The sequence below is a fragment of the Lissotriton helveticus genome, chromosome 5_1, assembly GCF_964261635.1.
Source record: "Lissotriton helveticus chromosome 5_1, aLisHel1.1, whole genome shotgun sequence".
NCBI classification, from domain to species: domain Eukaryota; kingdom Metazoa; phylum Chordata; class Amphibia; order Caudata; family Salamandridae; genus Lissotriton; species Lissotriton helveticus.
The window spans coordinates 227719886-227735056 of record NC_136065.1 but is presented as its reverse complement, the minus strand read 5'-3'; the positions used below and the strand labels follow the sequence as shown (position 1 = coordinate 227735056).

At 44.0% G+C, this 15171-nt stretch overlaps 1 protein-coding gene across 1 annotated transcript in view; it reads left to right on the top strand.

Annotated features, from left to right (window-relative positions):
• The window catches only part of MAMDC4 (MAM domain containing 4), a 569927-nt gene that overhangs the window by 336287 nt on the left and 218469 nt on the right, over window positions 1-15171 (top strand). Inside the window, exons 16-18 of the mRNA XM_078642067.1 lie at window positions 4176-4281; window positions 9391-9531; window positions 11161-11301. Of these exons, the coding sequence (XP_078498193.1) occupies window positions 4176-4281; window positions 9391-9531; window positions 11161-11301 (388 nt within the window). The remainder of the gene's footprint in view (window positions 1-4175; window positions 4282-9390; window positions 9532-11160; window positions 11302-15171) is intronic.

The following is a 15171-nucleotide window of genomic DNA, read 5'->3' as shown; positions in this document are numbered from 1 at the left end:
CGTGTGACATTCACACATGGCACCGCTGCACCTGCACCTGTTCCCCCTGCTGCCCTCAGTGCAGAGTGCGTAGAGCTCCTGCGGCAACTTTGCGTGGGCCAGACCGCCCTGCTCAATGCCTTCAGTGCACACGATAACAAATTAGGCCAGGTTCTGGCATTCATGGAGGGCATACACTCTGACGTGGGTGGCCTACATCGTACACTCCTGTCATTGTCAGGTACAGTGACGTCAGCCCTCCAACAAGCACATGCCCCCTTTGCAGCTCAGGTGCCTGTGACGTCCACCCAGTCAGTGGCCACAACAGATGACAGTGAGCACTTGGGACATACATCAACTAAACGATACAACACTAGGAGCACAGGTCAGACCCAAAGCAAACAATCCCGTCCACAGACTCCATCCCCAAAGAAGAGCAGGGCCCCCCCAATATGCACAGACAAGGTGAAGTCACAGAAGAGCAAGGCCAGAAGAGCATTGTGTCAGACACCAGGCTCACATGCTGCAGAGGCATCACCAGAAATTGACTCAGCTATGCCCACAGAGGATGTGTGGGATGTCATGGCTACACCTAGGGAGAGCACAGGGACACAACCACCTACCACATCAACCCCAGAACAAAGTACATCGAGGCAGGTGGAGGGAAGCCCTGTTGTGACCAGCCCAGTCATTGTGGCAGAGGAGACCCCTGTTGTGACCAGCCCAGTCATTGTGGCAGAGGAGACCCCTGTTGTGACCAGCCCAGTCATTGTGGGAAAGGAGGGCAGTGTTGTGTCCAGGCCAGTGACTCAGGTAGAGGAGGGCAGTGTTGTGGCCATCCCTGGCAAGAAGGGACAGGAGGGCACTGTAGACACCACCCCTGGGGTAAGTGGGAAGGTGGTCACTGTGGGGGGTACACCTTCCAGAGAGGGTAAGGTGGTCCGGAGGCGTATCCAGCCCAAGCGTACTGCAGGATCAAGCACTTCTCCAGAGGGAGTGCCAGTGTCTGCCCCTGATGTGGGACAGTTGGGGGGTGTGCCGGTGGTGTCAACGCCACTTCCCATCAACCCCATGACAGGGAAGCAAATTCACATTCCAAAGAAGTGGAAGGGCACCCCTCCAACCTCTCCCACCCACACTGTGTCAAGGGCGTGCATGACTCCACCTCCACGTGCCACGGTGCCACCTGGTCCGCACAGCCCTCCACCTTGCAGGCCCTCTGTTATAGCCACATCACATGTCCCTCTGTCACACCAGTCAAGTGGACCTGCAGTCCCTGACACACAGCCAGGTCCCACTCCACATGACAGCCAGGAGTGAGTTGTCAACACCCTCAGACGCCTGTGCCACACAGAGGTGTGCTACTCTAGACCATTGTTAGCGATCTGGGTGTGTTCCTGGGCCTGTTGCTCTGATGTGCTGTACCCTGCCCTGCCAAGGACTCTGGGCCTTTTGCTCTGATGTGCTGTACCCTGCCCTGCCAAGGACTCTGGGCCTGTTGCTCTGATGTGCTGTACCCTGCCCTGCCAAGGACTCTGGGCCTTTTGCTCTGATGTGCTGTACCCTGCCCTGCCAAGGACTCTGGGCCTGTTGCTCTGATGTTCTCCCCCTGCCCTGCCAAGGACTCTGGGCCTGTTGCTCTGATGTGCTGTACCCTGCCCTGCCAAGGACTCTGGGCCTGTTGCTCTGATGTACTCTCCCCTGCCCTGCCAAGGACTCTGGGCCTGTTGCTCTGATGTACTCTCCCCTGCCCTGCCAAGGACTCTGGGCCTGTTGCTCTGATGTACTCTCCCCTGCCCTGCCAAGGACTCTGGGCCTGTTGCTCTGATGTGCTGTACCCTGCCCTGCCAAGGACTCTGCACTTCCCGATTGTGTTTGACCAGTGCATAGTCTGTGCCATTTGTACATGATTTTGTGACTTGCTGGTGTCTACTAATGTTGTGTAGCTACATCAGTGCAATATGTGAATACATACAGTTACTTATGGTGTGTTTTCTCAGTCTCCTTACTGATTAAAGTCCTTTTCTTGTTTGCATATGCTTGACTGAGTACCATGCTCTATTTTGTAAATCACCATTGCAAGGCTCTATGTGGCCATATGATTTTTAGACAGGGGGGACAGGGTCTTCAGTCCATTCTGGCCCTGCTGATGTTGTACTCTGTGATGGCTATTTTACAGGCCATGCAGTTTTCGTGTTGGTGAATTGCTATTGCTGCATACACTGTTCACAGGTCACCTTGGGGGACACTGGCAGCACAGGGTGTGCAGCTGTGCTGTGGTTTAGTCGATGTCTATGATGTGATGAGGTGTGTGTGTTTTCCTTTCTGTGTGCCCAGGCGTGTATGTGTATGGTCGTCTTGTGTTGGCCCTTAGTCCTGGTGGCATGGCTTACATGGCATGTGTGGTGTTGGGTGTGGCAGAGGTGTGCAGTGTGAAGGGTGTTAGTTTGTAGTGTATGTATGTGTGCCCCTGTATGGTGTGAGACACACGTGTCAGCCAGGAGTTGTATGCCTGTTGTTTGTTTTGTCTTGCCCTGTGTGGATGATTGTATGCAATTGTGTGGGCTGTGGGGAGTGCACTGGTGTTGTGTGTTCGTTGTCAGCCAATCCTGCAGTGCCTGTGTTCCTGGTTGTGTGTCGCAGTGTGTGCGTATTGTGCTTGTTGTTACAGTGCTTGTTGGTGTGCATGGGGGTGCACGGGATAGGCACCTGGCCTGTGATTAGCTCGGTGGGGTGCAGTGTTGGTCGGGGTGGTGTGTCACTGTGATGTTTGGGACCTGGCCATGCCTTGGTGTTGCCCTGCCTTCTGCATAGTGCGCATGTGTTGACCGCGGCGGTGACGTGTCCGTGACCGTGACGTTGCTGCAGGTTGGCGGACGTTGTGTGTTCCGGATGCCGTGGGGTGCCTTGTTGTGAGGTGGGTGATGTGTGGGTGCCCATGTGGATGTGTTGTGCCCCCCAGCAGGATGCCAGTGTTGTGATTGGGCCCTGTGTCGGCATGTGAGATGTGTGGTGCATATGTGTAGTGGCGTACCTGCGACGGCGTCCGCGGCGGCCCATCTGGCGATAGTGTTGCAGCAGGTACATGACCGGATGCATGTGGAGGGCTGGGTCCATGGGGTTCATGTCGGGTCTCGGCGTTCGTGCTCCGCTGTCGACTTTCCGCCTGCTTCAGCTGTGCGGTGTCTCCGCTGCCGTGCGTCTGCTTGTTTGGGCCATCCTAATTTGTCGAGCGGGGCGGACGTCATCGGCCGCGGCGGAGGGTCTCGATTGGCTACAGCCGCCGCGGTGGCGGGCGCACCTTGATGGCGGAGCGCGGCGCTCCGCGGCGGACGGGAAATGACCTGTGTTTACCTATCCTAATGTGGCGGACGTGAGTTCCGCTGCTCGCGGGCGGAAAAAGCTGTTTTTCCGCCCCGCCATCGCCGCGGTGGTGCCACCGCCCGACATCCTAATGGACCCCATAGTATCAAAGGCCTCTGTAAGTTGTTTTATAGAAGTCAGCTCAGTAAATGTTCCTGTACCCTTTCACAAATCTTCTGTAGCTCTTAAAAAGCTGGGAACTCTGAAGAACTCTTCTGAAGATGCAGTTATTTCTGTTCCTTACTTCACTTCTCAGGACGCCTGTTCCTCACTGTGCCCAAGCACTCCCTAAGCGGTGACACAGTGTAAACTCCTATTTGTCCCTGAATGACCAGAAACCTGCAAGCCTACACTATAATTGTTTTCAACAACAATGAAATTGGCTCTCCTTTGCAGATCACGTGACCCTCAGCACTAATCCAAACTATTCACTCTCTTATGAGGGCCATGAGCCTCAGGTTCAGTAGCAGCTAAGGACAGACATTATTTTCTTTCACGTATTTTTGTGTTAAAGTGAAGAGAACATGCACGGCCCCTTCAAATAAACAAGTTGATTACTGAAGGGTGTTGTGCATTGGATTGGATGCACTGAATTAATCCCATGGATTGGAAATGGGGTAAAAAACGCATAAGCATTTACGTATGTGGTCTGTGGTGTATTTCTGTTGATGGGTCTAGAAGCTTGAGGGAATATGCATGGCTGAGATGAATTGTTGCTGGTCCTGCAAGAAGAGCATAGCCACGGTTGTAGCTGCTAGGAGTTTGAAGAGCATGGCACATGACTAGAGTGTGGGAATGTGCACCTCACGGTTTCTTATTCTGTCTTGCAATAGGTCATGATCCGAGGCTGGGCGCATCTAAATGAAGACAACAAACAAAGCCCTGGTGTTAAAAACATCCAGTTTCTGGACTGCGAGCTGAACACAGCTAATGCAAGAAGTAGGTGTTGCTCACCTCCCATTGTTAGCACAATAGCATGCCTGCCATAAATCGGCCATGGTCCCTGTATGTTACTTTCTAGAGGGTGGGCACATAACAATTTCCAAAAAATGAATCCATGGTCTTTCACAGAGGCTACACTCACATGTCTCAAACTTTATCACTTATGTTGACCCCAATGACTGATGGTTCTTTTGAGAGTTTCTGGTCCCTCCTGCTTTTTTTGACCACGGATGAACATCCTTTATAGATCAAAACACTTGCTACCCTTGAAGCATATGGATCAGCATTAGACTTGTTTTCATATTAGCTCACCTACCACTCCTTCTCCATGTCCTGGCGCTCCTCGCTCGCTCCATAAATTTGGAAATCCTTAAAGATTCCATCTTGATGACTTTCCATCTACACCATCTTAAATGACAATATCTCCTTGGTGTGTTTTTCTTACCCCATCCCCAACCCTCTGTCCCTCCATCAAGACTTGCATGTCTGACTAATAATCTATAGTCCAACATTTCATGGTGCTCCACTCTCATTCTGCACGCCTCCAAAATGTTAATTCTTTCCCCACATCCATGCCATTTGGAATTCTACCAGCTTCCGTCCACATTCCCCTTAGCATCCTGGCTCCATTCACCTTTGTTACAACCTTGGGGTGCTTGTCAGTCCTGGCATGGCGCTAGATTGCATTATAATCAACACAGACACCGCTGCCATGTTACAGGTTTGGAACACTGGTAAAACAACATCCTTGTCAAGCAGAGTCGTTTACTGCCCCAGCCTTTTGGTCCATCTGCCTTAGTATTCTAGATCCCCCCGGACAGAGAACTAACTTTGCAACAACCACCATCTTCAGCATGCCTAGACTCATACCTACTGGCACCAGATTGGCTGGTTGTCTGCTTAACAATGAGCCCTTTACAAGCTACTCCCTTAGGTCTCTAAAGTGATCCAAAGAACTGTCCACAGTACTTCTATTTACACTACCATCCAGAATATGTACTTCTCCAGCTTGAAACTAATTGCTCTTCTAAATATCCTTGTGTCGCATCACGAACCTAGTCCTTGAACATATTAGGATCCTTTTTGGAAATCACTGCCTGCAACCAGTGTGCCATCCCCTCCACTGGAACAACCTTAAAAAGAACCCTCATGATGAATGGGCACCAAAACAAATTCATTTATTTTTATTATCCAGATATCCAAATCTGTCATTGAATGAGTAATGTAATTATGGCTCAGTGAGTTGAAGTCTCACCTTCAAAACATTCAGAAATGGGTAGGCTGACTAAGTCTTCCATCCATATAACTTCGATAAATGAAATACCATTAAACAAACTTGGTTAATAGTAACACTTCTTAAGTGTGATATTAAGTGATACATAAAAATGAGTTATTATTGAACAGATTGTAATTATTATCAATAGCCGTGTCTCACTCATGTAAGTGGTTTTGGGCCATTTAGGCATAGGAAACCACTATACTATAGAATACAATAAGTGCAATAGTTATCTGCCAGTCCATTGCCTATATATGTATCCTCTGAATACAACAATCTTCCTATGTACAGCATGCTCATATGAAAAACATTTCTGTTAGAAATACCACTCAAATAATTGAACTACACAATTCAAAATAAGAAGTAAGCCAAAAACTAAATTCTTCAATATTAGTGCCAACATTTTTTGCCATCTACACATCTATATATGGTGGGGCCAAAAACTACTTACTTTGATCCTTATGTGAGCCAGTGGTGGCTCACAAACCTTCTATGTGGGTCAGGTTTTGTTGACATGGCGAAGAATAGGGGTGGGGTATGAGTTCATGACTCCATTCATTAGGCTAAATCTGGCTGTTTCTGCACCCATTCCTGTTTCAGGACATACACACCAGAGATGCCCACTCTCATTGCTATTTGCCAAAGGTAAAGAACTACAAGAAAATTTTCTATGTGAAGATCATTCACAGAGGGAGATTACACTCCGAATGAGCAAGTTGCTTATTCCACTATATGCAGATGACGTACTGATGTTTGGGGAAAAAACAAATAATCTCTCATCAATCATCAGAGAATGTGTTCAGTTCAGTGGATTTTTAGGAATCGCAATATATTTAGAAAAATTTACCACATTTCCACTATTGGATTCCACTGTCCAATGTTCATTGGAATATTCCCTGATGTGGTCAGACGATTTGGTTACATACCAAGGTATTAAGGTACACAGGAATATTGGAACTATTACAATATGAAAATTATAGTTCTGTAACAAAAGATAAATTAAGAATTTGACAATCGATTAATCAGTCGCTATCTTTTATAGTGCTTATGAAGATGGAGCTATTCCCTAACTTGATAGATTTATACATAAATATATCAATTTTTTAAAATGGAGAATTCTTCTGGGAACTTAAAACTTTAATAATTACACCAGCATGGACTGGTAAATCACCCAGTATTAAATGGGAAACACTTATCCTGCCTACAAAGGGGGGTGGTTGCTGCACCTAATTTTCATTTATACTATTATTATATTGCTCAGGCGATGCATACCCGTGCTTGATATTTTCTTAAGCCAATTATGCCACATTTGGTGGTAGAAGAAGATATAGTGCGTCCTTGCCTATTGGCCACAATACACATGAACGTAGAACTCTAGATTGTGTTAACCCAGTGGCATGTACGGTATAAGCATGGAGCAGTCTTGCAGGGATGGCAGGGAAGTCTAGACTGCATGCACCTACACTAATACTCAAATCCAATCCATTGCTGACTTCCAACTACATGGTGGTGGTCTTCTATGACCTGTTATACGGCGGCACAAACTCCTCAAACACCATCACTTGTGAGTTGCATGTTTTTTTCTTTATTTTTCCAGTTGGTCCCCAGTCATATGTTTCCAACAGGTAAGAATAAATATTAAAGTGCAATATAAATAGCAAATTACAGCAGTCTTCCATATATATAGAGGGTTTATATTTTCCTGTCAAATACTTTTTCGTGGTAAAGGCATGCATGGCAAAGGCATATGCTTGCTAAAAAATTACAGGTAGGTGCAAACATTTTATTTGTACACACACACACACACACACACACACACACACACACAAACACACATATATATATATTTCTTTAAATAAATATATGTATATATATGCATATATATGTATATTTTTATATAGTTACACACGCATAACAACATATCAATGTGCATGTGTATATGTACATATATAGCAAATACACATATATTATATATCTCCTTGAAACCTCAAAACCCCTCAACACATATCTAACCTAAACCCTGAAAAAATACCTTGCGATCCAAAAACTCATACACACCATAAACTCTAAAATTACCTTTGCCACCCAAAAACTCATACCCACCCTAAACTCTAACAATTCCCTTGCCACCCAAAACCCCATACCGACTCTAAACCCTAAAACATATCCTTGCCACCCAAAAACCCATTCCCACTCTAAACATTCCCTTTTCACTTAAAAATCCATACCCACCCTAAACTCTAAAAAAATTACCTTGCCACCTAAAATCCCTTACCCACCCAGAACCCTAAAATTACCCTTGTCACCCAAAAACCCGTACTCATCCTAAACCCCAAAATTATCCGCGACACCCAAAAAACCCATACCCACTCTAAACCCTAAAAATGCCCACCGTAAACCCTTTAAACCCCCCCCCCAAAAAAATATATAAATTTACCTAAACTTACATTTAAAGCCCTAGCCACACCCACCCTAAACCCTAAAAATGCCCACCCTAAACCCTTTAAAACAACATTTCATATATAGATATATAAATGCTAAATACTTGCCTAATACTTACATTTAAAAAAATGCATGTGCCTTTACTATTGATGCCTTTACAAGGAAATTAATTGTAAAGGCATGCGCTGTAAAGGCATATGCGTTGTAAAATCCTGCATGGTATTGGTATGCATGGTAACGGTACCTGCTTCGTAATGGCTGTCTACCGCCTGAAAGAGATCAGATTACTTGAAGATGCGATGTGCACAGGATGCAAAGCGTCATTTAGCATGGTATTTCTTGAGGGTGTGTATATTATGGGTCTACAAAATTGTGATACAGTCAGATGTGATAGGTGTACAGCTTGAGCCTCACCTTTACTGGCAGTTCTAATTGCATTTAGCTAAGGTTCCAGCAGGAGTATGCAAAGTTGTTGCATATGAGCTGCTGTTGTCAAAGAGAAGAATGTCTCTTTGTTGGGAAAGAGGACCAGCTCCAATAGTGAAAGATTGGATTAAAGATTTGGGGCCTGATTTAGAGTTCAGTATCTGGGATCCTCCGTCGCAAACCGATATTCCGTCTGCCGCATTACAATTGCATTATTTCCAATGACACTTGCAATACGGCAGGCGAGATATCTGTCATGTTTATGATGGAGTAACCCATCTGCTGAATTCCAAATCAGGCCCTTGATCTTCTAAAATGAAATGTTAGACCCATGTAATATGCCTCTGCCAATTTCACTTAGTTGAAGTAATGCTGAGGCTCCCTAACTGACTACTCTATGATGTATTTGGCTAAGATCTAAATAGGAAGAAACTGTACGGCTTGATGTCCTGAATGAACCTGAAAAATATTGACATTAAAGCTAGGACACTTTGATTGAGATGCCACTAGGGAGCTACATAGTATTTTTGTAGGGGTACTTAGGATGGAGATTTGATTGTACACACTGCAATGGTGTATGTGAAACCCTCTACAAGATTAGCACAAAGTAATTCAGCTAGATCTTATATGTTATTTTTGTATATATGCTAATCGCTGACCATGTTTCTGATTGCTCGTTTGAGTGAGTTTGTGGTGTATGACAACATAAAAAAAATTGAATTTTTTTTAATTGGCATGAACATGTAATTAAGTGGAATGGTTGGATTTTACATTATTAATTTCTCACACGCTAAGCATATATGACAAGTGAAAGGTAAGAAAGGTAAGGTCGTTAACAGACGACATGACAATCTTGATCAGCTGCACAGGATAGTAAATAAAGCAGTAGATAATTAGTTATTGAAAGATGTGACTGCATATGTTTTTCCAATTATAAGCTTTGCTTCTGTTTTCATCCCCAGTGGAAATTTCTTGCAACTTTGAGACTGATTTGTGTGGCTGGTACCAGGACCAAAGAGATGACTTTGAATGGGCACTTGGGGATGCGAGCCAAGATCCTGTCTCTAACAACAAGCCTAATTTTGACCATACTACTGGAAAAGGTATGCATAGTTCACAGACTATGGCACTGTGTTTCAGATCTCTGTGTTTACTAATGATGAAGGAATACCATGGATACCTGTGCTTACAGAGAGTACTCAATGCTCACACCACATTTTGGAACTCTGATTGAGGTTCAAGTTCAGTATACGTTGACTTCTCTCCAGTTCTTGAGCTCAAGTCCTGTAAACAACTGAGAGCCTCCGGCTTGGAACACCAAGATTGCTGTGGGGAGGAAGGTGTTCTGCGGGTATTGGTGCCTTCTTACAACTGCAGTGAAAGGAGGTGCCACGCATCCAGCCAATTATCTTCTGATATAGTCTGGGAGTTGCTGCACAACAGGGTCTCAAGTGCTTAAATATATGTCCCGACATTATGATACTTTTTACCACTCCAGAACATTTTGTCATTACCATCTCTACACACAGTTTCGTGCCAGAAGAGGTTTTGTTCTTACATTTCCTGTGCTACATGCTGTATTGGCTTGAATCCTCATCTCAAGATGCTAAAGCAACAGTTGAGTGCCGTAGTGGCTTCAGCGCAGTGCCAGCCTGCCAGACTGTGATTTGGGAAGTAATATCCCAGAAATGACTTAACTGAATGGCTTCTCCTCTGATGCCTCTCATCATTTTTCTGGGGGGCCACTTCTGCTGAGAATGATGGAAATGTTCGGTGTCTATGGGCATTCAACTCCTGGTCTTCCTCTGGTGAGATCACTGTGTAGCATCATCTTTAGCCAGGATGGTCTTCCCTTAGCAAATACCACCTGTGTTAGTATTTATCCTACCTGATCTTCCCAGACATTAAAAAACACAATATCCTAACAACAAATGGATACATTTGACTAGTACATGCTTTTAATGAATTTGTTGCTGTTGAAAAATACCCTATTGAGAGAAGAGGAAAATGAAGATACAGGTTTGGCGCAACTTAGAGAGCCACATTATAAGCTACCATGAGCTCTCAATTCATGCAACAAAAGCATAAAAGGAAAATTCATTCTCATTGCTGATAGGCTGGCATCTCTGTAGAGCCTGCCAACTAGAGTTGCAACTATGACAATGTTATTTCAACAGAAAGCATGACTGGTCAGTGGAAACCAGAACAAGACAGCCAGTGGACAGCCACCATGCAGTTCAGTTTGCGGAACCAGTCTATATAACTCTGCCAGTGTTTTGGTTCTTAGTGTTTGACATTTGTGCTTTCATATGTTTGTTAAATCCAATAGTTAATCTTGGTTATGACTTTCCGCTCTTGACATCGGTTGGCTTGAAAATGATGACATGGTGGCAGAGGATTTTTTGTCCTTCAGACAGCAGATTGAACCATCTACTCATGCTAATAATTTTAATGAGTGCTTCCTGTTATGCAGATATGGGTGCTTCGTGCCATGTGCTGTAATACTGTTTGTGTGTAATGTGGGCATATAACTTGGTTTCACTTGGCCGCATTATCCCTTCCATCCCATTGAACATGGCCAGTTATCTCTAAGACAGTAGCCACATAGGGCTGCCATGTCTTTGAGATGAGCGCACACTACTATTAGCCTTCATGTTCCAGTGTTAACCTGTGATGTTGTTTCAAATACTTGCAAGTCTGTTGGTCATGAACAGCCTTTTCTTGGTTCTTAGGTAAATTCCTCTATGCAGACACATCCTCTGGTTTGCATCGTGGCACCAGAACCCGCCTTCACACCTACCCGCAGAAGCCCGTTTCTGGAGTCCAGAAGCAGTGCCTCTCGTTTTGGTATCACATGTATGGACCTCACATTGGTAAGTTTCATTCCATGGTGGCTGAGGTCTATACATTCTGGATTGAAGGGAAATGAGTGGCCCCTCGTTCACAATATTGTTTCAGGCCTGATTTGGAGATGGTAGTAATAGAAAATCCTCTGCTTTGGGGAGCTAATGTAGGATTCTTCAGAAGAATCCAAGTGCTGCCCATTTACATTCATTTATATTCTTCATTCAAAGCACACAGCCATTACTAAGTTAAACAAGCATTTGCAATGCAATCGGTCTCACCTTTGGGACCTTATATGAATTTAGCTACGCAGCACATTAGCCTGGGTGCGGAAACATGGAGGGAAAGTAAGCACCAAACTGCGTGACAAGCCAGGTATGGGACCACATGGAAAGAAATATTGCCTTTCAGCTGGAAATGGTATAGTCCAAAGCTCTGTTTTTAATATAAAATCAGGGCCTTCGGTGGTCATATTGATAGAGCGCGCAGGTCACCCGACCAACCAATTTACCATATACGTATCGGGCCCATAAACTTCAATAGATCATATACATTAATCGGGTAACCTTTCGCTCTACTACCAGTAACCCAGTTCCTTCCTATATATTTCTATTGTACCCGACTTACCAATCCACCGTTACGGGTACCTAATGACCCACCATGAATCAGGGAGCTAGCTGTGAAGGAAAAAGGCAAACAACACAATACCAACTTTATATTCTTCTGTATTTCATAAAAAAACACAGACTCCGGGGAAGTTTTAAAGATTTTATCTAGATTTCAAATTCAAAAAGCATGAGATTTATAACCAGTAAACAATCAATAACCAAGATAATAAAGAGCACGTATCCATAAAGGAAATAGATCAAGGTAATCATTTATGAGTCTAAGGAGAAATTATGAACAGGGAAACTGCTTAATCAGAAATCTCAGAGTTAGTCTTTAACTGGGAATAACTAAACATGGGGAAGGTTGTAGAACATTTTATAATGTCACTAGTGGACACCTATGCCTTGGATGAATGGAAATGGGAAAGAACTTTGAAATTTGAATTACGAGAGCTCTAAATAACATATACCTATAGGAGGGGAAGAAGTGGAACATACTAGAATTTCAGGACCATCATTGAGTCAGCTTAAAGGTAAAGATCAGACACATCTATATTTCATGAATAATATCGAGGAAAATGTACTTAAAGGAAGGGGAATAATAGGAACATGCTAGATAACAACAATAACGTATGAGCTTTCCATTCAGTAGTTTTGCGAAAAGCATGGCAAATCAACATATGCAAAGGTATGTCTTTATTAAAGCAAAAGACAGAAAAATAGAAGGTGCAGTATAGAGTTTTCAGCACTATATTTACCTAGAATGGTGTGAAGACCAACCCTGGCCACGGGTCAGTTAAGGTCAGGAAAAACCCCAAGGAAGGACAGTCATCAGTGGGACAACAAGTGCAGAATGGACACCCCAGGACAGGACAGGAAACCCAGACTAGGATCAGGACAGGACCACCAAGTTACGACCAACACCCGCAGTTCGGAAGCAACGCCTGCGCTCCACCCTCTCTGCAGCTATCAGTCAGAACCCCGATTGGGTTAGCGAATTCCCCAGCAAAGTGCTCCGCCAGCACTTAAGGTTTCTTAGCAAAACCCCTTGAGTCTATGGCAATTATGGACAGAGTGCTCCGCAGCCCTCTGTATCAGTCACCTATTGAGTGCGTTGGGTCAGTGACAGGTCAGCTATTCGGACAAGTCGGACAAATTCACTAGCTAAACCTAGGCTAGTTATACTGTTTTCGGGTCAGTGTACCACCCCCCAAATGTTGCGAGTGTCAGAATCCCCAATTTCGATTGGTCCCCAAGTAGGATAGGTCAACACACCAATCACATTTCATTTCTACAAGCCTGCATTAACATACTCTGGGACCGCCTATTGATTTTGGAGTTCCCATGACATACTTTACAGAATACAAAGAAACTTATACAAATGTAACTTTTGCAGGATATTTCAGCTTCTTCTGCTGGGTGAAGGTGCATCTTCCCAGGCACATTTTGGCTGAGACCTCTGGTTGGCAGCAATTCAATGCCACCGGCAGAAGACTGTCATGCGCAGAAAGGTATCTCAATATGGATTCACGAGTGTCCCTCAGACCCTCAAAATCGCGGTACATGAAAAGTAAGCGAAAACAAATTAAAACACAGAAACAGATGAATACACTGTATACCATGAATAGCTACTCTATACCCCTTACTTTATATAAACTATGGCATTAGGTTTTTAGTGCAAAAAAAAAACAATAACACAGAAGCATCAGCGCAAGCTTCACCATGTGAGGACACAAAGCAGCCATCTTAAAGCCAATGCGCAAGCGCAAAGATTCCCACCAGAACTGCAAGTACGTCACGTCACGTGAGTGTGACTAACGCATGCGCAGAAGGAAACCCGCCAAGCAGCGGCCATTTTTAAGGACAAGCGTTATTGAGTTAGTAAACACATAGGCAAGCGTCTCTAGGACACCCCAAATGTCAAAAATAAAGGGACGTTAGTAAGACAAAACATGTTGGTTTACTTTGTTAATGTTATTTGAGGTTCATGAATTCAAGCAAGTCGCGTAATATGCGAATCCTTGCTCCATCAATCCCCTCTTTGATGATATTTACTATCATCACAAAACCAATGGAATCAGATGCCAACATTTTCAGACATTTACCAATTCAATCTCTTCCAACATTCTATTCAGCTTCTCTTTAGTCTCTTTGTTAGGGTGAGAATTTTTCACCCTTTTATAAATATGATTATTCAGTTCCTCTAATTCAAGTTCATCCACACTCCGTTTCCCACCTCTCTTATTCACAGTGTATTTCTTTTGGTGTTTGCAACATTTGCAACAGACAAATATGAGGAATATGATAAACGCCTATTATGGCAATTGGCATCAGTACCTTAAACAACAAACCTCTACCTAATTGTGCAAACCAATGACCTACAGCAGAGAGACCATCAGTAAGTCTTTTCCAGGCACTGTCAACCTCCAGTGGTTTAAGTTCTTTTTCCAAATTTGTAATGTTCCTTACATACCTTTGGATTCCTACGCTTTTATCAGGTATGTAAGTGCAACAATGTTGCGCTTTCAACATTCGGCAGACTCCGCCCTCTTTTGCTAATAAAGTGTCAAGAGCAAGTCTGTTCTGTAAAACCATTGATCTGATCGCAACCATTTCGGTATTGACCATCAGGAAACCTCCAGCAGTGTCGGTAGATAACCGATCTACTACTGTTGACAATTTGCAAATTTTGTTTGAGTTCAGAACCACTCACACTGCAGGTATTATTGCGCTAAAAATATCTCCTACAATCTCACCAGCAGTTTCTCTTCTATTGCGTACTACTTTGTTAGTTTCTTCATTGCTTCCAGTGATTTTCCCCACATGGTATATCTTCGGGAAGACAATACCAAAATAGCAACTCCCGTACCAATGATCGGGCAATTTGAAGTAAGCCTTGTTCCCACATATAAAATAAATTCCCGGAAACACAGGCTCTGTCCCATCTTTGAAACCCCAACCTCCAATTACCTTGTAATTATGTTCACATTCACTGGAACCGATGAAAACATTGTTATAATAACTAGTCATTTCCCTTTTAAGACAGAGCTTCCCCTTCTTTTCGAAATCAAGGAGCATAGCAGCAGTAGCTCCACCATTTGAGGTGCTCCCTATACTTTCTGCCCATTTAGGAACTTTATGGTTCCTGTCTTTGGCTTTCTTTTGGAAACTCTGTCTTCTTTTCTCTACCATGTCCAGAAACTCTTTTTCCTTTTCATGTAAAGAACAGGTCAGGTTATTTTTATGTGCATCATCTATATTAATTTTTCCTACAGTTAGAAAATAATCACT